Source organism: Asparagus officinalis, chromosome 6 (genome assembly GCF_001876935.1).
Source record: "Asparagus officinalis chromosome 6, Aspof.V1, whole genome shotgun sequence".
Lineage (NCBI taxonomy): Eukaryota > Viridiplantae > Streptophyta > Magnoliopsida > Asparagales > Asparagaceae > Asparagus > Asparagus officinalis.
The window spans coordinates 19,649,561-19,673,335 of NC_033799.1; the positions used below are offsets into that span (position 1 = coordinate 19,649,561).

At 38.7% G+C, this 23,775-nt stretch overlaps 1 protein-coding gene across 1 annotated transcript; it reads left to right on the top strand.

Annotated features, from left to right (window-relative positions):
• LOC109845851 (adenylosuccinate lyase-like) lies at nt 734–22,454 on the top strand. Its single transcript, XM_020415111.1, has 6 exons — nt 734–826; nt 20,875–21,096; nt 21,570–21,686; nt 21,920–22,067; nt 22,219–22,320; nt 22,393–22,454. Exons 1-6 carry the CDS (start codon nt 734–736, stop codon nt 22,452–22,454), a joined length of 744 nt encoding a protein of 247 aa, XP_020270700.1.

A 23,775-nucleotide genomic window follows, 5' to 3' on the forward strand; every position in this document is an offset into this window, starting at 1 on the left:
CTGTCGCCTCACAGCCTGTCCCTTCAAATCAGTGAAAGAATATTGACGAGGAATGGAGGGAATGTACAAGAGAGCTCCTTCATCAAGAGTCAGCCAGTGCTCCTCGGAAAGAGTCAACGTAGCAGGATCCTCAATGTGATCCCCGAACAGGAAACTGGGCTTCTTTAAAGCCTGAGTAGAGGTAGAATCCACAGTAAAGGAGGCATCCGTAATAAGCTGGCGTAAGCAATGACACCCTCCTTCCCGTATCAAACGACAGGATTCGTCGGAACGATCTCTGTCAAACTGAGGGAGTGGACTAACGGCCTGCCTGATGGAAGTTGAAGAGAAGACCTCCCGGCTACAACCAGTATTGGCATGAGGGGGAAGGCTGCCCGCGGAAAACTCCACTGCAATAAAACACAAGGATAGGGTTAGAAAATCTATCTCATAAGAAGCGAGATAAGATCAGTCACGGGATAATTGGAGAGACGATTTTGAGTGTCCTACACTGGAAGAACGGTATGCATCATCACATAAATAATGTGGTAACATACACCGACCTATAAGGTGTAGGACGACACAAAATCGCCCCAATATATCCGAAGACTTGAATTGGCTAAGCAAAACAAGTCCGAAACCTTAACCCCCGCGGAGGAGGGTGTCGGTTCTTCCTTCATGACCCGCGAAGAGGTCAATCAGGGATACAGAAAATGTGAATTCTCACCCCCAAAGAAAGAGGCTGCTGGAAAAGATGCCATGTGAACCACTTCCTCGCTGTGCTGCGAATGAGAACGAGGTCGAGGTCGACGGGGAGACATCGAAAATCTGCAATGAAAAGCAGCAAGTCAGGTACAATCTAAAATATGAATACACGAAATTTAAAAAGGAAAATTAAGAACTTGAGCTTAAATCCTATGAATAAATAGGATTTTATAGTTGAAGTCTAATTAAACCTACAAATTTCGTGCATACAAAACAATGATTGTCATTTTGCGGTAAATTTTGGTGAAATACCCAAAATACCCCTCGTGTTCAAGGCTAAATTCAGGTCAAGGACACGCTCGATTTGGGTCATGGTCATCATATCTGATCATATAGCACCCTCGATACCCCACAATTTTGGTTAATTTTACAAATAAGCCCTTTTGTAGAATTTAGCCAATTTTGCATATAGACCCCTTCACAAATTTCAAATTAACGTCCACATGCCTTTATCAAAACTTTGGTTATTGGGTTGTGGTCTAAACTTTTGGAATTTCAGCCCTAAATTTCAGCCCTTTTGCAAATAAACCCCTCTACACTTTGTGGGTTGCTTTTTGCAAATAAACCCCTCAAACAAACATTGACTCTTTGCATGAAGCACCCCTCAAAGTTGTGACCAAGCGGGTCTAAAGTCCACCCCCCAAAATTTTAGCCATATATTTGCACAAAAGCCCTCCAAAATTTCAGCCGAAAATTTGCACATAACCCCCTTAAATTGTAGCCCTCTTTTACATATAACCCCCCTCAAGTTTCGGCCTCAAAATTTGCACAAAAGCCCCCTCAAGTTTCGGCCATACATGTGCATGGAATTAAGAAAGTATTGAAATCAAAAGTAAGGGAATACATATCCTAATTTTCGGCCAACTTTCAAGAATCAAAAATCAAGATTTGATTTTTCCCTAAATCAAAAAATTAGGGTTTTGAAATTTGGAGGATTCAAGAGAAATGAATCAATCTAAAGCATGAAGGAAAGAAGATCTTACCAAAGCTTGGAGAATCCTTGAAGAGGAGACTTTGTTGTTAATGAAGATCCTCCAAACCCAACTTTCCTTGCTTGAAGCTTTGGAGAGGATGAGAGCTTGGAAAGAGGGAAAGTTGAAGCTTTGAAGAGTTTAGAAGGCTTGAAGAAGAAGAGGATGAAGTCCTTGGAGAAGGAGAGCACAAAACCGAAGTTGAAGGGGGGAGTTCTCTGCTTTCAAAACCGAAAAAAAAAATGAGGGGGGTGCGGATTTTGTTTGCTGGAATCGAACGGGAGAGGAGAAGGAAGTTTAGCTTTTATATTGGGGATCTTGGGTTGGACCGAACCCATATGAACCAAGCCCACATGACCCGAACCAACTCAAACAAGCATGAACCGAACCGGATTGAATCTTTTTTTTCATGGTTCACACGCGTATGAGATGTTTTTTTTTACGACGTATTCAACACTCGTATCTATACTCCAATGAGAATACGAGTCTAAACTATTTCTCACAATTGACGGGAAGTTCCTGGAAAATATTATGTATAATATTCTTAAGGATAACCCGTCAACCTCCGACGGGTACACGAGGCTAAACTAATTCCCGAAACTCCCAGGAGTACACGAGTATAAACTGGTTCTCCTCAGGTTGATTCGAAACCCTAGGGTCAACGCCGGTCAACGCGTAACCCCAGGTCAACGCCAGTCAAAGCGTTGCGACCAAAAGTCAACGTTCGATGATTCAAAACCCTAGGGTCAACGCCGGTCAACGCGTAACCCCAGGTCAACGCCAGTCAACACGTTGCGACCAAAGTCAATGTTCGACGATTCGAAACCCTAGGGTCAACGCCGGTCAACGCGTAACCCCAGGTCAACGCCAGTCAACGCGTTGCGACCAAAAGTCAACGTTCAACGATTCAAAACCCTAGGGTCAACGCCGGTCAACGCGTAACCCCAGGTCAACGCGTTGTGACAAAAAGTCAACATACTGTGATTCGAAACCCTAGGGTCAACGCCGGTCAACGCGTAACCCCAGGTCAACGCCAGTCAACGCGTTGCGACCAAAGTCAACGTTTGACGATTCAAAACCCTAGGGTCAACGCCGGTCAACGCGTAACCCTAGGTCAATGCCAGTCAATGCGTTGTGACCAAAAGTCAACATTCGACGATTGGAAACCCTAGGGTCAATGCCGGTCAACGCGTAACCCTAGGTCAACGCCAGTCAACGCGTTACGACAAAAAGTCAACATTCTGTGATCCGAAACCCTAAGTCAACATAATATGACGGAAGTAGTTCAAAGTCAACTCAATGACACGAGCCAAACTCAATTCATCAGCTGTAGACTCGAGACTCCAACGACGGCCAAGCGCTAAACGCAGCGCCGGAAGAACTTCGGTTATTCGTCAAAGCATTGGATAGACCGAAAATCGAAGGAGTCAAGAGTTGAAGCTAACTGTAGGTCCTTTACACCGACTAAAGGCTGGATCAATCACATCCAATGTGTTCCAGCCTCTTCTATAAAAGAAACGAGGCCGGAACGCTTTGGAGGGGGTATCTGTAGGCATCGAAAATTGCCTATAGGTCTCCACGAACAGCTCAGTGTTAAAGAGCAATGATGAACGTCACTATCCGAGCCACAGGAGTTCGATTGACGTCGATGAATGATTGAAGTGAATCGACGAACTACATGAGCTGACAGAATTTCGGGATAACGAAGGCACGGGCTAATCGAGAGCCCCGCGATGTTACGAAAAGAACAACGCCCTTCGAGTCTCGTTCATTCTACAGATAATCCTACCATTAGAGCGGATCGAACTCTTCGTCAAGCTTCCAACGCACTTGGAATCACTCAAATCCGAGTTCGGACGAAGAATTTACGGCGAAAACAATCGAATGCACCTCAACGGACGTCTCAGGAATTCCAAAACACCCCCAGGGGTGTCTCAGAAATTCCGAGACACCCCAGGGGTGTCTCGGAAATTCCGAGACACCCCAAGGTGTCTCGGAAATTTCAGAGACACCCTAGGGATGTCTCGGAAATTTCCGAGACACCCCAGGGGTGTCTCGGAATTTCCGAGACACCCTAGGGGTGTCTCGGATTTTCTGAGACACCCCAGGGGTGTCTAGGCACCCAGGGGTGTCTAGGCACCCTAGGTGCCCCCATTGCGGATCGACGAAGCTCTGTCCGATTTTTCCGGACCAGTTCTTCTAGATCCCCTCGCGGATCGACGAAGCTCTGTCCGATTGATCCGGACCAGATCTGATTGCCAGGTAGTCCACGGATATCAACGTCCCCGTCACAGGCCAAAGACCCACGCAAGCAAGAGACGACGAACGGATCTTGCGTTTATTTTCAAAAAGTTGTAATTTTTATTTTCGTTATTTGAATTTCATTTGTAACGTTTGAAGTTTTAATGAAATCAATGATGAAGGCAACTTTTTTCGAAAACAACTGCTCGGAATAGTCAAAACCGGCGCTGTAGTCAACTTAGTCTTCAGAATATCAAAGGCCTTCTGGCACTCCATGCTCCATATGAACTGTACACCCTTCTTCGTAAGGTGTGTAATAGGCGTCGCAATCTTCGAGAAGTCCTGAATGAACTTGAATCTCTGTCACCGTCTTCGGTGGCTCCCAATCAAGAACTGTCGTGACCTTAGCCGGGTCCACTGCTATGCCCTCTCTACTGATGATGTGGCCAAGGAATCTGACTTCTGAAAGCCAAAATTCGCATTTGCTGAACTTGGCATACAACTGATGCTCCTGAAGAGTCCTCAATGCTATCCGTAGATGCTCCTCGTGATCCGCCTCCGATCGCGAGTAAATGAGAATATCATCGATGAAAACGATCACGAACTGATCTAAGAAGGGACGGAAAACCCAGTTCATCAAATCCATGAATATCGCAGGTGCATTGGTCAACCCAAATAGCATGACCAAGAACTCGAAGGACCCATATCGAGTAAGAAAAGCGGTCTTGGGAATATCCATCTCCCGAACCCGCAGCTGATGATAGCCAGAATGAAGATCAATCTTCGAGAAATACTGCGCTCCCTGTAGCTAGTCAAACAAGTCATCAATCCTAGGTAGTGGGTACCTATTCCGGATAGTGACCTTGTTCAACTATCTATAATCTATGCATAATCTCATACTACCGTCCTTCTTCTTCACGAAGAGGACCGGTGCGCCCCATGGAGAATGACTCCGGCGAATAAAACCCTGAGCTAGCAACTCGTCCAACTGGGTCTGAAGCTCCCGCATCTCAGCTGGTGCCATGCAATAGGGTGCGCGGAATATCGGGGCTGTGCCTGGCTACAACTCAATACATAACTCTACCTCTCTCACTGGAGGTAATCCAGGTATGTCCTGAAAGACATCCTGATACTCCGAAACAACTCTAGTCTCTAATAACTCAGCACCCTGATCCCGTTGCATCACCTCCTTGATGTACGCCAGAAATGACTCCGCAAATCGGTTGCCCTGAGAGGTGGCTACAATCATCTCGGACCCGTCGGATGCTCGCAACTTGACTGTCTTCGTAAAGCAGTCAATACTAATATGGTAGGAAGACAACCAATCCATACCAAGGATGACATCAAACTCGGACATATGCAAAACTATCAGATCGACTATGAACTCTGACTCGTCTAAACTGACGGTACACCTCCTACAAACGCTCTCCAGAAGTGATACCTCACCTAAAGGGGTGGAAACAGATAGAGGGGTGTCTAGAGGCTGAGCTACGAACTGGAGTCTAGCCATAAATGCATGCGATATGAAAGAATGCGAGGCTCCCGAATCGAAAAGAATGCGGGCGGGAATGGAGTTCACAAAGAACGTACCCTCTACTACGGCTCCGCTAGCTCCATGATCACGGGGAACTACTGCATAAACCCTGCCTGTGGCTGAAGACTGCACTGCAGATGGAGATGGAGAATATGGGATAATCTGCCCCTGAGGAACCTCCTAAACTGCTCGGATCTGACCCTCAGTCCTCTGAACTGCTGGCGGTGCCTCAAGCCTGTTCTGCTGGCCCTGATCTCTGCCCTGCTGTCGTTGCTGCTGCTGGTTCAGACCCTTGCCCTGCTGGGCTCCTGCTGGTGCGCTACGGCACTCCGATGCCTTATGTCCGACCTTGCGACGGTTAAAACAAGATCCCTGGAACTTGCGCTGCTGATGCGCTCTCTGATCCTGTTGGGGTCCCTTTTTATAAGGGCCCTGATGCTGCTGCTGAGGTCCAGAAAAAGATCTCTTGTTCTTGCCCTTGTCCCCACTCTGCCCTGCCTTGGCTTTCCCTTCCTTATCCTTCTGGAACATAGTAGTCTCAATCTCCTGTGAAGTGGCAGCCTCAGCTACCTCCCTAACTGAATAGAACCTCCTCGAGACGAGGTACCGGCGGAGATTAGGGCGAAGCCCTGTTAAGAACATCTGAGCCTGACGCTCTCCTGTCTGCCACATACTCGTGAAATGTAGCAGCTCCATGAATCTGCCCTCAAGATCTGTAACTATCATGTCCCCCTGAGTCAGCCGGGACAACTCGAGATCCTTCCCAGTCCGTGCTGCGGAAGAGATGTACTGCCCATCAAAGAAATATATGAAGTCCTCCCATGTGAGAGTCATCCTCTGCTCTGGAGTAAACTGCAATCGGTACCATCTCCCGACATCACCCTTCAGACTGTAGGATGCCAACCTCTGCTTCTGAACTGAGTCCACACTGAGTATGTCAAGAAATCACCCTTCAGACTGTAGGATGCCAACCTCTGCTTCTGAACTGAGTCCACACTGAGTATGTCAAGAATATTGCCCACATTCTCCTTCCACTTATGGGCTGCAAGAGGGTCTGGTGATCCCTGGAACTCTGGTGCCCTCATTTTCTGGTACCTCTCTACCATACGGAGCCAAGCCTCCTGCTCTGTGGCTCTGTCTGGGACTGCTAGAGGAACAGCTGTAGGCATGATCTCTGGGGATCTCTCTCTAACCGGAATGGCGGGTATCCCCTGCTGCTGAGCTACCGGTGGTGGTGGTGTCTGTGGTGCTATATGAGTCGTCACCAACTCCTTAATGGCTGTCATCCGGGCAATCAGAGGAGCCATGATATCCGTGGTACCTGCTGAGGCTCGGATTGAGCGGGCTGCTGCTCAGATGGAGTCTGCTGTGACTCTGCCTGCCCAGCTCTCCGAGTACGAGGCCTACCACGTCATGCCATCTCTCCCTCTCTGATGATGAGAAAATAAGAGTTTATGAGTCAAAATAGACCTTTATAAATAACATATCACAATACAATTTTCTCAACATATGGTATTCACACAAAATACTTTAAATTTGCAAAATAGTTATCATAAAAAAAATTTTCCTCAAATTTTGAGGTATACGCATATGTCGTCCTCACTCATACTAGGAACTCCTTACGGACTCTATACATGAATCCTAAGAAACTCTATCCTAGCTCCACGACTCGACACAGGATGATCCTAAGGATACTGGAACTAGAGCTCTGATACCAACTGTGACGCCCCTGGGTTCACACAAGGCTGCAGTCCAAGGTGAAACCAAGAATGTCAAACCAGCCATGCACTACACCGTGCATTAACATGTTTCACCATCACAATCCTATCACTCTAGTAGAGTCAATAACAGGTGTAGGTACAAAAGCAAGTAAAAGACAATAAAAATAATGACTGATGAAATGATAACAACCACATAGATATCTCATCGTCCAACAAACAGAAATACATAGTCAATGACTGAAGTAGAAAAGCTGAAGTTCTCAACTAGTCTCAAAATACAAAAAAATGTCTGAGTAAAGGAAATAAGGCATACAGCCTGTACAACATCTATAACATAGTCCTCAAATGTCTAACAAATACTACAGTGGAGCTCCAACATAAAGTATAGCTAAGATAGATAGCTGAACACTAGAGTGTGTCGCCATCCACCTGCGACTCTCCGGGCTCCTGGCTCGTGACCTGAAAGGGGGAGGGACAACGAGCGTCAAAGCGCTAGCAAGCAACATCATAACCAACCCCAAGGGAGAGGGCTCGTTGTAAGAAAAAACAGTTATCATAGAATATATATATATAATCAATTGTCCTAAAACAAAGGGGGTTTTAGTACTTAGAAAGTTTCAACACGAGCATAGGTACGTCGAACGAAATAATCCAAACAAGGAAACCCTTATTTATATACCTTGTATCTTAAATTGAAAATCCCTAAGTACCAAACCCGGAGTCTAATACGTAACCAGAAATAAGCAAAAGGAATACAACCCATCTCAGAACATATATACTGTATTATGTAACGTCCCACTTAACTACCATGTCGTATTCGTCATAAGTGTCATATCATACTCTACATATGTGTCATGTCCTGTTCTTCATAAGTGTTAAGTCATAACCTATGTGAAATGTCGCATACAGGGTTAAGAAAGATGTCCAATACATGAATTAGAAATAGAGGTTTCCCAACACATGAGATAAAGGGTAATTGTCCAACACGAGGACAGAAATGGATTATAGTCCAACACGAGGACTGTGCAACTGAGCAAGTATTACCGATATGCATGGTAAGATTTACTTATACAAGTTTCACACTCAACTCGGTGTGTGATTCTAAACTTGGCATTTCAGGTCAGCTATCATGCATAGATACTTAGTAAAACTGAGAACCAAAGTTAGGTAATCGAGGCAAGCACTCGAACGAGTGAAATGTTCACAAAAATAAACAGTGCAACAAAATCTGTACGGTGGTCGACCGCAGAGACCAATCCGGTCGACCGCTCGCAGAGCCGAAAATCACTGGGTTCAAAACCGAGCAGCGGTCGACCGCTGAGGTCATGCCGGTCGACCGCTCAAAGAGCAGAAATAATTCTACTAGAAAAAACTCACGACGGTCGACCGCTGAGTCCTCTGCGGTCGACCGCGAAGCGGACAGAACCCCAGTCTAGGTTTCTGTCAGCTTCGAAACTCATTCAAAAATTGGGGGGTTTCTATACCCACCTAACATTAACATTTCCATAGTAATATAAGGCAGTAAACAACAAGTTTAAATAGTCAAAACCTCATTACCAAAACCCCAAACTTTAATCAACATGATTTTAAAAGTTCTTAAACAGTAATAATAGATTTAAACTCTCATAAAAACGTTCAGATTAAAATCTCATCAACTAAAATCATTAGTGAACTTTTAAAGACTGAAATATATGGTTTTCACATCTTATGCCATAAAGATCTACTTTACCTACATAAAATACGATTTAGGCTCAATAAAACCGGATTAAAACTCAAATCTATGCATAAAAACGAAAAGGGGTGAAGTTGGGCGAGATGTTACTCGCCTATGACGAAAACGAAACCCTAGATCTGAAAGAAGATGCTCCCTCTCGCTGAATCCACCAAAAATCTGCTGAAAAACCCTCCAAAGCTCCTCCAAATCACCAAAGAGTGAGAAACTAGGGTTTGAGGGGAGAGAGGGGGCTAGGTTCTGATTTCAGATCAAAAGAGCTCTCTCCCGGGTTCATTAGATTATATACTAACCCCTAGACCCGACCCGAAACCCGCTAAGACCCGAAACCCAGAAAACTCTCTGTCTGCTGGGCGGTCGACCGCCGCGCCCAGTGCGGTCGACCGCACAGTAGGAAAGAAGTTTCCTGAGTGCGGGACTGATATGCGGTCGACCGGAACATCCCCTGCGGTCGACCGCTCAGAATAAAAATGCCAGAAGAGATGATTTATGAACCTGCTGCTCGCACCACTCAAAATCTCTCCCATAAACACACTCGTTGAGTTCCCAAACACTGATAATCACATTCATTCATGATATATATATATGATTAATATTTATAAAGAATTATTTATTCACTAGAAATTCAATATAATCATTATAAAATTTACGGGGTTCTACAATTGTAATCCCAATGTACACCCACTAAATGTTTAACTAGACGTGTCTCCCACAAGTGCTCGGTTACAACCTCTCCCTAGGTTCGTCAACCGACGCCACTCCTCTTGGGACGATCCCCGACTCTCGCCATACACTTTTCTCGGTGTACAAGTGTATTACAAAGTGTATCTCACAATAAGCACAATATAAATCAATAGATGTTCTCTAGAATTGGATCTTGAACTAGAATTGCAAGGCTTCACTCCACTATTCCGCCAACCTCCATTGGATATGATCGTTGAAGCTCTATTCCATCCATCCTCCAACTTGTTGTTTGCCCAGAATAAATACGAAAACACAAACACTAGACAAACAACATTAGAAGTAAATTGTTTGTTAAACATCATCAAAACAAGAAGGCCAACAATCTCCCCTTTTTTAAGGAAATGAATATATAATTTATAATTCACATGCATATAAACAAGAAAGAATATACTCACAATATTTCTCCCCCTTTGACAACATCAAAAAGGGGACAAAAGAATTAAGAGAGCGAAAGCTCCCCCTACAAATAAGCATGGGTGAGTATAACACATAGAAATATATAGGGATTGCTCCCCCTATCAAAATGCCATATAGAATATACAAAATGAAGATCATGACAAACATATGTGAGCAAGCATAGATGGAAAATATGCTAAACACTCCTCACATACGAAAAAGATAATGAGAACACATATGAATATATCAATATGAAAAATAGTGTCTCATATCAAAGAACATAAGAACACATATGAATATATCAATATGAAAAATAGTGTCTCATATCAAAGAACATAAAAACCATGTGTAAAAGTAGATTTATGAAATCAAAAGAAAAGGAGCATGAGAATCATGCAAAATGTTTTCAAATGAAAATAAATCAATCAAATGAAATCATAAATCACAAGTAAATCATACAAGAACAAAAAACCAAATCATCAATAATTTTTTTTTAAAAGATCAAGAGAGGCAACCATATCTAGCTCTTGAGCTAGTAATAACCCATATAAACATTTTTAACACCCGGTAAACAATGATTGGGAATAAACACCCAATGACTCCGGAGGGTTATATAAACGTAGTCCTCTCATCAAAACAAAATTAATAATCATGAAAACAAAAGAATTTGATCAAAGAAAATTTGTTTTCATAAAAAGTTTCAAAGCATAATTTTCAAAACCAAGAAAAAGAAAGATAAAAACATTAAAATTCTTGGTTTAAAAATCAAATTTGTTTTGGTACCCAAGAACTCTTGGTACCAAAAGATTTAGGGACATGACCCCTATCTTTTAAGCTCAAAGCCCTAGGGTTATGAACCCTCTTGGGCACATGTGGTGCACTAACATGGTCAAAACAATATTCATTTAAATGACCCTTCCGATTGCAATTTATACAATGAAAGAGATCCATTTGTTTTTGTGGACCTTTAGCTTGTGCACGGGAATCATTTGCAAATAAAGACTTTTCTTTTAAATTATATTGCAAATGAGAAACATTATTAAACAAAGGTGGTTTACTTGAGGAATTTGGCAAGTTTGAATATTTTTTCAAATCATAACAAAACTTCGCCAAATGGCCAAATCTACCACAAATATCACATTTAAAAACATGTGGTCTATTAGAAACATTTGGCAAATAAGATTTCTTTTTCAAGTCAAAACAATAATCGACCAAATGACCAAAACGACCACAAAACTCACATTTGTACATATGGGCATGTTTATGATGATCTATACGTGTGTGTACATGTGAGTGTGATGATGAAGCTTGATGGGATGCACAAACATGATTAAGCTTGATGGGTTTTTGTGCATTATAACAAAATCTAGCAAGGTGGCCTTTACGACCACAATTAGTGCATTTATAGAACTTTGTTATACATGTGTGCATAGTGTGTAGGTTTCTTAGAAGAGTTTGCATTAGACTTTGCACACAAGTCCATAAGCTTGTTATGATTATCAATGCATGTGTTTAAGGTTGAATTTAAACAAGATATGCGGTTTTTCACATGATTCAACTCATCATTAGATACAACATCATTGATAATAGAAGTAGAGCATGTATGGTTATTCTTAAAAGAATCAAATTCATTTCTAATGCATTCTACTTCTAGCATGGCATTATCTTTCTCATGAGTTAACTTACCAAAGTTTGTAATTAAAGAATCATGATCCAATTTTAGTTTTTCATTATTTTCATTAAGGATCATATTCTCATTAGAAATAGTATCAAACTTAGAAGCTAAAGACTCATGATCAGATTTTAAAATTACATGCTTGCTTTGTAAATCAACGAAATCATTTTACAATTTGTTAAAGGCATGCAATAATTTTTCATTAGCACAAGCAAGTTCATCACTAGATAAATTATTATCGGGTTCGAACTCGCAAACCTCACTAGGGCTATCGCCTAGTGGCCGTGTGCATGATGCTCCATATGAACTTGAAGCCGGATCCTCCAAAGCTTGTCGGATTGCCTCCAAGTCCCCTTGATGTGCTTCAATAAATTTCTAAAGTTTGTAAGCACTATCAAAATGATCAAACTTGTTAGACATAGATGAATTAAAAGCATTTAGTAAATATTCTAACAAAATATTGTTCATTGTAAATATACGATGATCATTCTTATTCCACTTGGATTTCTCCAAAGTGGGCACAATATAAGCATCATCTATAACTTTCCATAAATCAAAGTGTTTAGATTGAACAAAAAGTTTAAATCTAACACACCATTGATCATAAGAAAAATTATCTAATCTAGGAGCAATATTGATGGCATAACCTAAACCATGCATATCCATAATATAAAAGGCAAGCAAGATACAAATGCAATCAAAACAAGATTAGCACAAAAAGATAACTTGGATCTTTAACTCAAGGCAATTAGACCTTAAATCAAAGAGAACCAAGCTCTGATACCAATTGTTAGACCCTAGAGGGGGGTGATTAGGATCTTATGCTAATCTAATCCGATTATTGTTAGACCCTAGGGGGGGTGATTAGGGTCTTATGCTAATCTAATCCGATTAAATACCAATTAAAATTAATTAACAAGATATCCTAGCAAGTATAAAATATAACAACTATATAAGCTAGGATAAGCAGTATGAACAATGAGATATATCCTATATGATGAAATATATATATGCAAGGATATATAAACTAACACAAGATGATATATCCTACCAAAGAGATATACAATATGATATATGCAAGGATATGTAAACTAACACAAGGGTAAACAAAATGAACTAGATAGAGGATGAAATAAATGAGCAATGCACAATTGGCGATATAAGATAAATGCAAAGGCAAATGCGCCAATGACAAACTCAAACACACTCAAATGATCACGGAGTTCGGACCTTACGTCCTACGTCTCCGCTCCCAACTCCCGGGGAGAAATCCACTATCACAACCGGGTTTTCTACGTTCACCCGAACAACGTTTACACCTCACACTCGGTTTTCTAGCTAACCGAAAACTTTACAATCAACACTCTTGCAATCACACTCTACTCCCTCACAAGTGTTGGACCTAGCCGTGTCTCCCTCAAGTGCTCGGTTATAACCTCTTCCTAGGCTCGTCAACCGACGCCACTCCTCTTGGGATAATCCCCGACTCTCACCACACACTCCTCACTAGGTGTACAAGTGTATTACAAAGTGAATCTCACAATAAGCACAATTATAATAATTGATTGTTCTCAACTATGGATGAGATCATAATGAAAGCTCACACTCAATTGTTACAATCTCTCACAACCCTAATATACTATGTATGCAAATACAATAAGCTCAAGTGGGTGTGTGTAACAATAAGATAATATAATCAAATCTAAACTCAATATAAAAACTAGCTTTAAAGAATGATAATCAAATAACTAAGCAAATGTAAAGCTAGATAGAGTTTAGAAAACTTCTTCAATAGATGAAAAGATGGAGAGATGGAGATTGGAGCCCAAACAAGAAGATGATCTCCTCCACTTGTGAAAACAATCTTCAAACCAAACAAACACTAAAACACACTTAAACCCTTGTTTAAAACTCTTTAAACTTGTTTAAAACATTTCTTGAGTGCCCTTAGAAGTATGATGGCATGGAGTATATATAGGCTCATGAAACAAGCCCAAAAACCCAAGAAAACAAAGCAAAAAGACAAAAAAAAAGGATATATCAAAATCTGGAAAATATAGCCGTTATGTTACAGTAACCACGCCCAGAGAGTTTGGCGGTCGACCGTGGGTACTGTAGCACTACGTTTCAGTTTTGTAAAATCAATTAAAAATAGTAAAACAACTCCAAAAAATATGAAATTTTGTGGAAAGGTTCTAGACATGTAGAGTGACACGTTAGAGAAAGAATTTCTGAAAAACATATCCCAGTTGAGAGAAATAAATGTTTGAACACAGATTTACAGTTTCTGAAAAACTGCAGACATACACGATTTTGTAAAATCAATTGGGCACAGTAAATCAACTCCAAAAATAGTAAAAGTTTGAGAAAAGTTTCTAAACATGTAGATAAACATGTCAAAGAAAGAATTTCTTGAATATCACTTCCCATTTATAAAAACTCATCTGTTTTGTAAAACATGCACGAACATGCACGAATGAAAAACATGATTTTGTAAATTCCATTAAACATAACAAATCAATTCCAAACTTGATGAAACTTTGCAAAATGTTTATAAATATGAAAACAAACATTTTACAAAAATAAATTTTCAATTTTCATTTCTCAATTGTGAAAACTCATTATTTTGTAAAAACATGCATGAATATGAATTTGTTAAGAACATGTTTTTGACAAAAAGAGTTTAAACGCATATTGAAACTTTATGAAATGTCTTCATAAACATTATAACACATGAATATAAAGTAAACATGGTCAATAAAACAATATTACAAAGTTTTCTTAAAATAGCTTATTTTGTGAGAAAATCCAATATTGTGTGTGTATATGATATTGAGCTTAAGGTACTTAACACACATAATATAAAATCTAAACTAGATTACCCAAGCTTGATCTTGATCTTTATTGTAGCTCAACTTGGTACACATGCAGATGAAGCTTGAACTTGATCTTTAACTTTGAATTGCAAGGCTTCAACCCGACATTCCACCAACCTCCATTTGATATGATCGTTACGGCGCAATCCATCCATCCTCCAACAATAGATAACACAAGCACTAGACAAACAACATTAGTTATAAATTGTTTGTTAAACATCATCAAAACAAGAAGGCCAACAATCTCCCCCTTTTTGATGATGACAAACAATTACGAAAAGAGATATATGCATGAAAGGAAATGAATATATAAATTATAATTCACATGCATATAAACAAACAAGATAGATATACTCACAATATTTCTCCCCCTTTGATAACATCAAAAAGGGGACAAAAGAATTAAGAGAGCGAAAGCTCCCCCTATCAATAAGCATATGTGAGTATAACACATAGAAAGATATAGGGATTGCTCCCCCTATCAAAATGCCATATAGAATATAAGCAATAAAAGATCATGGCAAACATATGTGAGCAAGCATAGATAAGAGCATGCTAAAAAATTTACTCACATACATAATGAGAACATATATGAAAATAGTGTCTCATAAAGAACATAAAAACATGTATAATAGTAGATTTATGAAATCAAAAGAAAAAGAGCATGAGAATCATGCAAAATGTTTTCAAATGAAAAACGATTCAATCAAATGAAATCATAAATCAAAATTTAAATCATAAAACCAAAACATCATTGATTTTTAAAAAAAATCAAGAGAGGTAACCATATCTAGCTCTTGAGCTAGTAACAACCCATATAAACATTTTAGCACCCGGTAAACAAGATTTGGGAATAAACACCCAATAATCCGGGGGGTTATATAAAACAAACCTCTCGTCAAAACAAAACCAATAATCAAGAAAACAACAGAATTGATCAAAAAAATTTATTTTCATATACAAAAATTTCAAAGCATAAACCAAGAAAAAGAAAGATAAAAACATTAAAATTCTTGGTTTAAAATTCAAAATTGTTTTGGTACCTAAGAACTCTTGGTACCAAAAGATTTAGGGACATGACCCCTATCATTTAAGCTCAAAACCTTAGGGTTATGAACCCTCTTAGGTATATGTGGTGCACTAACATGGTCAAAACAATATTCATTCAAATGACCCTTCCGATTGCAATTTGTGCAATGAAAGAGATCCATTTGTTTTTGTGGACCATTAGCTCGTGCACGGGAAACATTTGCAAATAAAGATTTTCTTTTAAGATTATTTTGCAAATGTGAAACATTATCAAAACAAAACTTTCCTAAGTGGGCATATCTACCACAAACATCATATTTAAAAACATGTGGTCTATTGGAAGCATTTGTCAAATGAGATTTTCTTTTCAAATCAAAACAATATTTGGCCAAATGACCAAAACGACCATAATGATCACACTTGAACACACTAGCATGCTTATGATGAGCTTTGTGAGAATGAGCATGTGAATGTGTAAGTGTACAAGAGGAAGAAGCTATATGAGATGCACAAGGAGCATTAGAATTCTTATTAGTTTTGTGTGCATCATAACAAAACTTAGCTAAATGACCTTGACGGCCGCATATAGAACACATATAAGTTTTGCTATACATGTGTGCATAATGAGTGGATGATTTTGATTTAGTATTGGCACACATATCCATAAGCTTCTTATGATTATTAATGCATGTTTTCAAAGTTGAATCTAAAGATGAAATGCTTTTATTCATAAGATTCAAATCTTCATTTTTAGGCACATATGCACTTTTAGAAGTAGAACATAAATAGTTATTTATAAAAGAAGCTGTATCATTCTTTATGTTCTCTACTTCTAACATGGCATCAATCTTAGCATGAGATAGGCTAGCAATAGATGAGATCAAATTTTTATTTTCCAAATTTAATAAGTCATTGCTTTCTTTAAGCATAGTATTTTAATTTTCAATGACATCAAATTTGGACACTAGCTTCTCATGATCGGATTTTAAATTATCATGCTTGCATTGTAAATCAACAAAATCTTTATGTATTTGTTAAAGGCATGCAACAAATTTTCACTAGCACAAGCAAGTTCATCATTAGGTAAATCATTAATGGTTTCGAACTCGCAAACCTCACTAGGGCTATCGCCTAGTGGCCGTGTGCATGAAGCTTCATATGAACTTGAAGTCGGATCCTCCAAAGCTTGTTGGATCACATCCAAGTCCCCTTGATGTGCTTCAATAAATTTCTAAAGTTTGTAAGCACTATCAAAATGAACACACTTGTTAGACATAGATGAATTAAAAGCATTTAGCAAATATTCTAACAAAATATTGTTCATTGTAAACATACGATGATCATTCTTATTCCACTTGGATTTCTCCAAAATGGGCACAATATAAGCATCATCTATAATTTTTCTCCAAAATGGGCACAATATAAGCATCATCTATAATTTCCCATAAATCAAAGTGTTTAGATTGAACAATATAAGCAAATATTCTACGTTCACCCAAACAACGTTTACACCTCACACTCGATTTTCTAGCTAACCGAAAACTTTACAATCAACACTCTTGCAATCACACTCTACACTCTCACAAGTGTTGGACCTAGCCGTGTATCCCTCAAGTGCTCGGTTACAACCTCTCCCTAGGCACGTCAACCGACGCCACTCCTCTTGGGACGATCCCCGACTCTCACCACACACTCCTCACTCGGTGTACAAGTGTATTACAAAGTGAATCTCACAATAAGCACAATTATAATAATTGATTGTTCTCAACTATGGATGAGAACACAATGAAAGCTCACACTCAATTGTTACAATCTCTCACAACCCTAATATACTATGTATGCAAATACAATAAGCTCAAGTGGGTGTGTGTAACAATGAGATAATATAATCAAATCTAAACTCAATATAAAAACTAGCTTTAAAGAATGATAATCAAATAACTAAGCAAATGTAAAGCTAGATAGAGTTTAGAAAACTTCTCCAATAGATGACAAGATGGAGAGATGGAGATTGGAGCCCAAACAAGAAGATGATCTCCTCCACTTGTGAAAACAATCTTCAAACCAAACAAACACTAAAACACACTTAAACCCTTGTTTAAAACTCTTTAAACTTGTTTAAAACATTTCTTGAGTGCCCTTAGAAGTATTATGGCATGGAGTATATATAGGCTCATGAAACAAGCCCAAAAACCCAAGAAAACCAAGCAAAAAGACAAAAAAAATGGATATATCAAAATCTGGAAAATATAGCCGTTATGCTACAGTAACCACGTCCAGAGAGTTTGGCGGTCGACCGCGGGTACTGTAGCACTGCATTTTAGTTTTGTAAAATCAATTAAAAATAGTAAAACAACTCCAAAAAATATGAAATTTTGTGGGAAGGTTCTAGACATGTAGAATGACATGTTAGAGGAAGAATTTCAGAAAAAGAATTTCCCAGTTGAGAGAAATAAATGTTTGAACACAGATTTACGGTTTCTGAAAAACTGCAGACATACACGATTTTGTAAAATCAATTGGGCATAGTAAATCAACTCCAAAAATAGTAAAATTTTGAGGGAAGTTTATAAACATGTAGATAAACATGTTAAAAAAAGAATTTCTTGAATATCACTTCCCATTTATGAAAACTCATCTGTTTTGTAAAACATGCACGAACATGCACGAATGAAAAACATGATTTTGTAAATTCCATTAAACATAACAAATCAATTCCAAACTTGATAAAACTTTGCAAAATGTTTATAAACATGAAAATAAACATTTTACAAAAATAAATTTTCAATTTCATTTCTCAATTGTGAAAACTCATTATTTTGTAAAAACATGCATGAATATGAATTTGTTAAGAACATGTTTTTGACAAAAAGAGTTTAAACGCATATTGAAACTTTATGAAATGTCTTCATAAATATTATAACACATGAATATAAAGTAAACATGATCAATAAAACAATATCATAAAGTTTTCTTAAAATAGCTTATTTTGTGAACATGGTCAATAAAACAATATCACAAAGTAAACATGGTCAATAAAACATTATCATAAAGTAAACACTCGGTTTTCTAACTAACCGAAAACTTCACAACAACACACTATTATAATCCCACTCTACACCCACTAAGTGTTGAACTAGACGTGTCTCCCTCAAGTGCTCGGTTACAACCTCTCCCTAGGTTCGTCAATCGACGCCACTCCTCTTGGGACGATCCCCGACTCTCGCCACACACTTCTCTCGGTGTATAAGTGTATTACAAAATGTATCTCACAATAAGCACAATATAAATCAATAGATGTTCTCTACAATAGATGAGAACTCAATGTAGGCTCACACTCAATGTTACAACTCTCACCAACCTAAATATACTATGTATGAAAATACAATAAGCTCAAGTGGGTGTGTGTAAATAATGAGTGAAATAAAATCTAACTCAAATATCAAACTAGCAATAATAATAGTATGAAAATCAATAATGAAATTGCTTGAGAAAAGAGTTAGAAAACTTCTCTATAAATACAAAGAGAGGATGATGAAATGTTGAAGATGAACTCCTCAACAACTGATGTAAGCTCCTCGATGAAATGTTGAAGATGAACTCCTCAACAACTGATGTAAGCTCCTCTTTGTAAAAACAAACCAAACAGCATTTTAAACCAAACTTAAAACCAAACTTAAATTCTTCTAAAACTTGTTTAAAAACTTCTTAAGTGAATAGATAGAAGGGGCTTGAGGGTTTATATAGGAAGAGGAAACAACAGCAAAAAAACCCCAAACAGATGACAAAAAAAAAGCCCCAGCCAACGATAACAAAAATAGCCATTGGAAGGAATCTGACAAAACGGCGGTCGACCGAAAAAATTCACGATCGACCGCGATCCAGATCCCAAACTGAGAAAACGAGCAGAGACTTCTTCGGTCGGCCGATGCGGTCAACCGTGGGAAGTCTCGAGCTCTCGGTCGACCGCGGCGGTCGACCGACAAACTCTCTGCTGCCCTCTGACGAATGAACACAGGTGCGGTCGACCGAGAACTGATACATGAAAATGAAGTTCTGAAAACTATTTTTCTGATTTTAAAACACTGTTTAAAAATATCAAATAAATTCCAAAAAATATAAAACTTTAGGGAATGATTGTAGACATGATAATAAACATGCTACAATGACTGGTTTCCAGAAAGGACTTCCCAAATGAAAAATATCATTATTTTACAAAATAGACCAAAACATGAAAGTGTAAACATATGAATTTTGACATTTAGGCTAAACCATGTTTTAAACTTTGCACAATGATTATGTAGACTTAATAAAATATGTATATGATTATTGTTAAGTCCAAAAACTAAGAATATAGTATTTTCACAAATATGCATATTCTATGCAATATATTCTAAAACATAATAATAAATATGAAACATGTGATTTCATATTTATAAACATGAAAACTCAAAAACTATGTATGTATATATATAACTATACATATGCATAGAAACCAAAACTTATGTATATATATATGACTATATATATATACGAAGAAACCAATAAATATGTGTGTATAGATAATTGAGCTTAAGGTACTAACACACATAATATAAAATCTAAACTAGATTACCCAAGCTTGATCTTGATCTTCATTGTAGCTCAACTTGGTACACATGTGGATGAAGCTGAACTACGATCTTAAACTAGAATTGCAAGGCTTCACTCCACTATTCCGCTAACCTCCATTGGATTTGATCGTTGAAGCTCTATTCCATCCATCCTCCAACTTGTTGTTTACCCAGAATAAATACGAAAACACAAACACTAGACAAACAACATTAGAAGTAAATTGTTTGTTAAACATCATCAAAACAAGAAGGCCAACAAGGTGGGGTGTTTGTGAAACTCCTATTTATTCCAACATCAGGAAATGAGTGAGAATTTAAGTGGCTTAAATTATTTAAGTGTAACATTGGTTACTCGATTTTGGCAGTAGATTGAGCCAAACAACACATTACACTTGTTGGCTACCGCATCAATGGGCCCATCAGGCTGGGGCATGACCTGCCCAATATTAGAAGCGAACATATACTAAGTTAACTACTCAAAGCATGTAGCTGAAATATCATATTGATAATTTTCATCGTTATGCTACAAGAATAAATGATTTGCTTTTGTAGTAGGTTTTTGTGGTTTAGTTCTGATATCTTCTAACTCCCTTTGTAGCCTACTTCACCCACTACTTTGGGAAAGGAGATGGCAAATTTTGCTTTCAGACTAAGTGAAGTAGGGAAGACCTTTACAGAAGTGCAAATATTGGGCAAGTGTGCTGGAGCTGTTGGAAACTACAATGCACATAAAGTTGCATATCCTGATATTGATTGGCCAACTGTTGTAGCTAAGTTCGTGACCTATTTGGGGTTAGGTTTCAACCCTTACGTGACACAGGCATGTTTATTTACTTCTACTACTTTTCTCTTTGCAAGGTTTTACCTATCTAATTCATTTCAGCTTGATGGATCTTTTTTTTGCGTAATTAAGTAGTGCATAGACGATTTTGATATGGTTTTTTCTTTGTGGATGACTTGGACATCTTTCATTAATGGGAGGAGTACTTTATTTACCTGTACTTTTTTGACACTGCTGCTTGTATTCACTATTCTCTGCTTGAACTAGTTTACTAGTAAACAGTCTTCATGAAGATTTAGGCAACTATACAAGCTGTAAACGTGTATAACTAATAGATCCTCAGGATTTTCTTTAATATGAGTTTTGCAATCGACTTAGGTGACTGAAATGTAGGTTTTTTTTGCCATTTCACGTTTCAAGAGTTTACAGATTGAGCATGTTGCTTGCTCTCAGGTGACTGAAATGAGTTTTGCATACTCTCTATCTGAGCTTGTTGCTGGCTCCATATACAGATTGAGCCGCATGACTATATCGCAAAGCTTTTCAATACAGTTGTTCAGTTTAATAACATCCTGACTGATTTTGATCAGGACATATGGAGCTATATTTTGTTAGGTTGTTTTAAGCAGGTAACTTTCTTATGCTTGACCACTATACCCCTAAAATATTAGGACCTAATTTAGCTCCCAAACTTCCTGCTTGACCACTATACCCCTAAAATATTAGGACCTAATTTAGCTCCCAAACTTCCAATTTGGAACTAAACGATTTCATGATAATTTTCCTAAAATATTAGGACCTAATTTAGCTCCCAAACTTCCAATTTGGAACTAAACGATTTCATGATAATTTTTCTTTCTAGATGACCAAGGTTGGGGAGATTGGATCTTCAACTATGCCTCATAAAGGTAATCCCATTGATTTTGAGAATAGTGAGGGCAACTTGTGTTTGGCTAATGCTATTTTATCTGCTAGCTCCCAGCTCGAAATTGCCAATCTCTCGTATGCAGGTGTGTATCATTTACTTTTCCATCTTTATTCTTGGTTCTTGAGGAGTACCTAATGTGAAGTTCAGCGTTATATCACAGTTCAAAAAACACATCTTAGAGTCTCATTCTGGTAAAGTGATACTATACTTATTGCATGTGTAATCATTGACAGAGGGATTTGACCGATTCCACTATTTTGAGGAATTTGGGTATTGGATCTGGGTATTCTCTCTTGGCATACAAAAGTGCACTACAAGGAATCCGAAAGCTTCAGGTTAGTAGTAAAATCTGTTTGAGATGGTTATCACTAGAGAATTAGATATAAAGCTAGATGTGTTATTGGCAGGAAATGTGCCGCTGTCGTCGTTCTTTGCTTCATGTATGTTGTTTGTTCTGTTCTTGCTTTAACTATTTGGGTTGGGCATATGTTGAATTTGAATTCGTCACTAATGCAAGTTGCTAAATTCTGTGAATTAGAAGATCATAGAAATGTGGATCCATTTCAATGAATTCTTGTCTTTCCGTCAACATAATTTCTATCTAATGTACATCCATCTAATAATATATATTATTTTACCGATGTTTAAGTTTTTTTCCATATAAGTATTTCTTTTCTAAAATTGTACTAACCATTTCCCTCAAAAATATTGTATGAACTATGTCTTTGCTATCCTTTTTAATTTCCTTTAGATCTATTATTTGGGATCCATAACTATGATATCTGGCATTATTCTTTTGAAAAAATTCTGTATGTACGTCCGAGTAGTCGATGTAAAGAAAGATACAATTAAAAGTGGCAAAAGCTCCTTTTTTGCTCAATATGTTGCCGACGTATAAAGACAATCCCAATGTTAACATTTAATTAGGGGTGACAAATGGGTCGGGTTGGGTCGGGTAGGGTCATAGTTGACCTAACCCGTATAAGTGTGACCCGACCCGTTTATTAAACGGGTTACCCGACCCAACCCATATAACCCGAATGACCTGTTTATCAAATCTCAGTTCAATATCATGGACACTACATAGATCAAGATGAAATTCTTTTGACTCTTTCGACAATCACAAGTCAAAATATGCAATACTGCTACATAGATTGTACAAGACATTGACCCTTTTAATAAACAATACTAATTAAGGATTAGGTTACCACTTATTCACAGCATTATAAACCATGGTCCCCACCTTTTTGGCCGTCGCCTCACTCTGACGAACCCCCCAATCCCTCTAATCCTCGCACGGCATAAAAGTCAAAACCGGACAGAACCTATGCTTTAGAAAAAAACCAGCTCACTCCCAAGCTGACCTCTGACCCTTCAACCCCACAACGTAGTTCCTCCTCAGATCCAGAGCTCCGTTCTTGACCAGATCCCAGCCGCTCTCCCTAATCAACGTGAAGTAGTTCCCCGACAGCGACAGGTTCTCCAGCTTCCCGCAGCTCGCCAGGTCGTAGAGCACGTCGGGCACCCATTTCCTCCCCTTATCCGACCTCCCCTTATCCTCCTTCGATCTCGTCCGTACGAGTAGAACCACAACCAATCTCGACCATTGAAACACTGGCTCACTATCGATGATGGCCGAGACGCGGCCGACCACGCCGGAGACGCTGGACCTGGCGGGAAACTGTGGGTCGAAGGAAGAGGAGAGAGAGGAGAAGGAGGAGGATGAAGACGACGAAGATGATCTTCATATTTGGAGTTTGCAACCTATTTAGAATTAAATGGGTCGGTAT

Excerpts from the sequence above, each read along its gene's own strand:
- LOC109845851 (XM_020415111.1), top strand. The coding sequence starts at position 734 with ATGCCATGTGAACCACTTCCTCGCTGTGCTGCGAATGAGAACGAGGTC. Across the intron at positions 827-20,874 it reads TCTGCAATGAAAAGCAGCAA|CCTACTTCACCCACTACTTT; the intron begins GTCAGGTACAAT and ends CTCCCTTTGTAG. Across the intron at positions 21,097-21,569 it reads TCAACCCTTACGTGACACAG|ATTGAGCCGCATGACTATAT; the intron begins GCATGTTTATTT and ends CTCCATATACAG.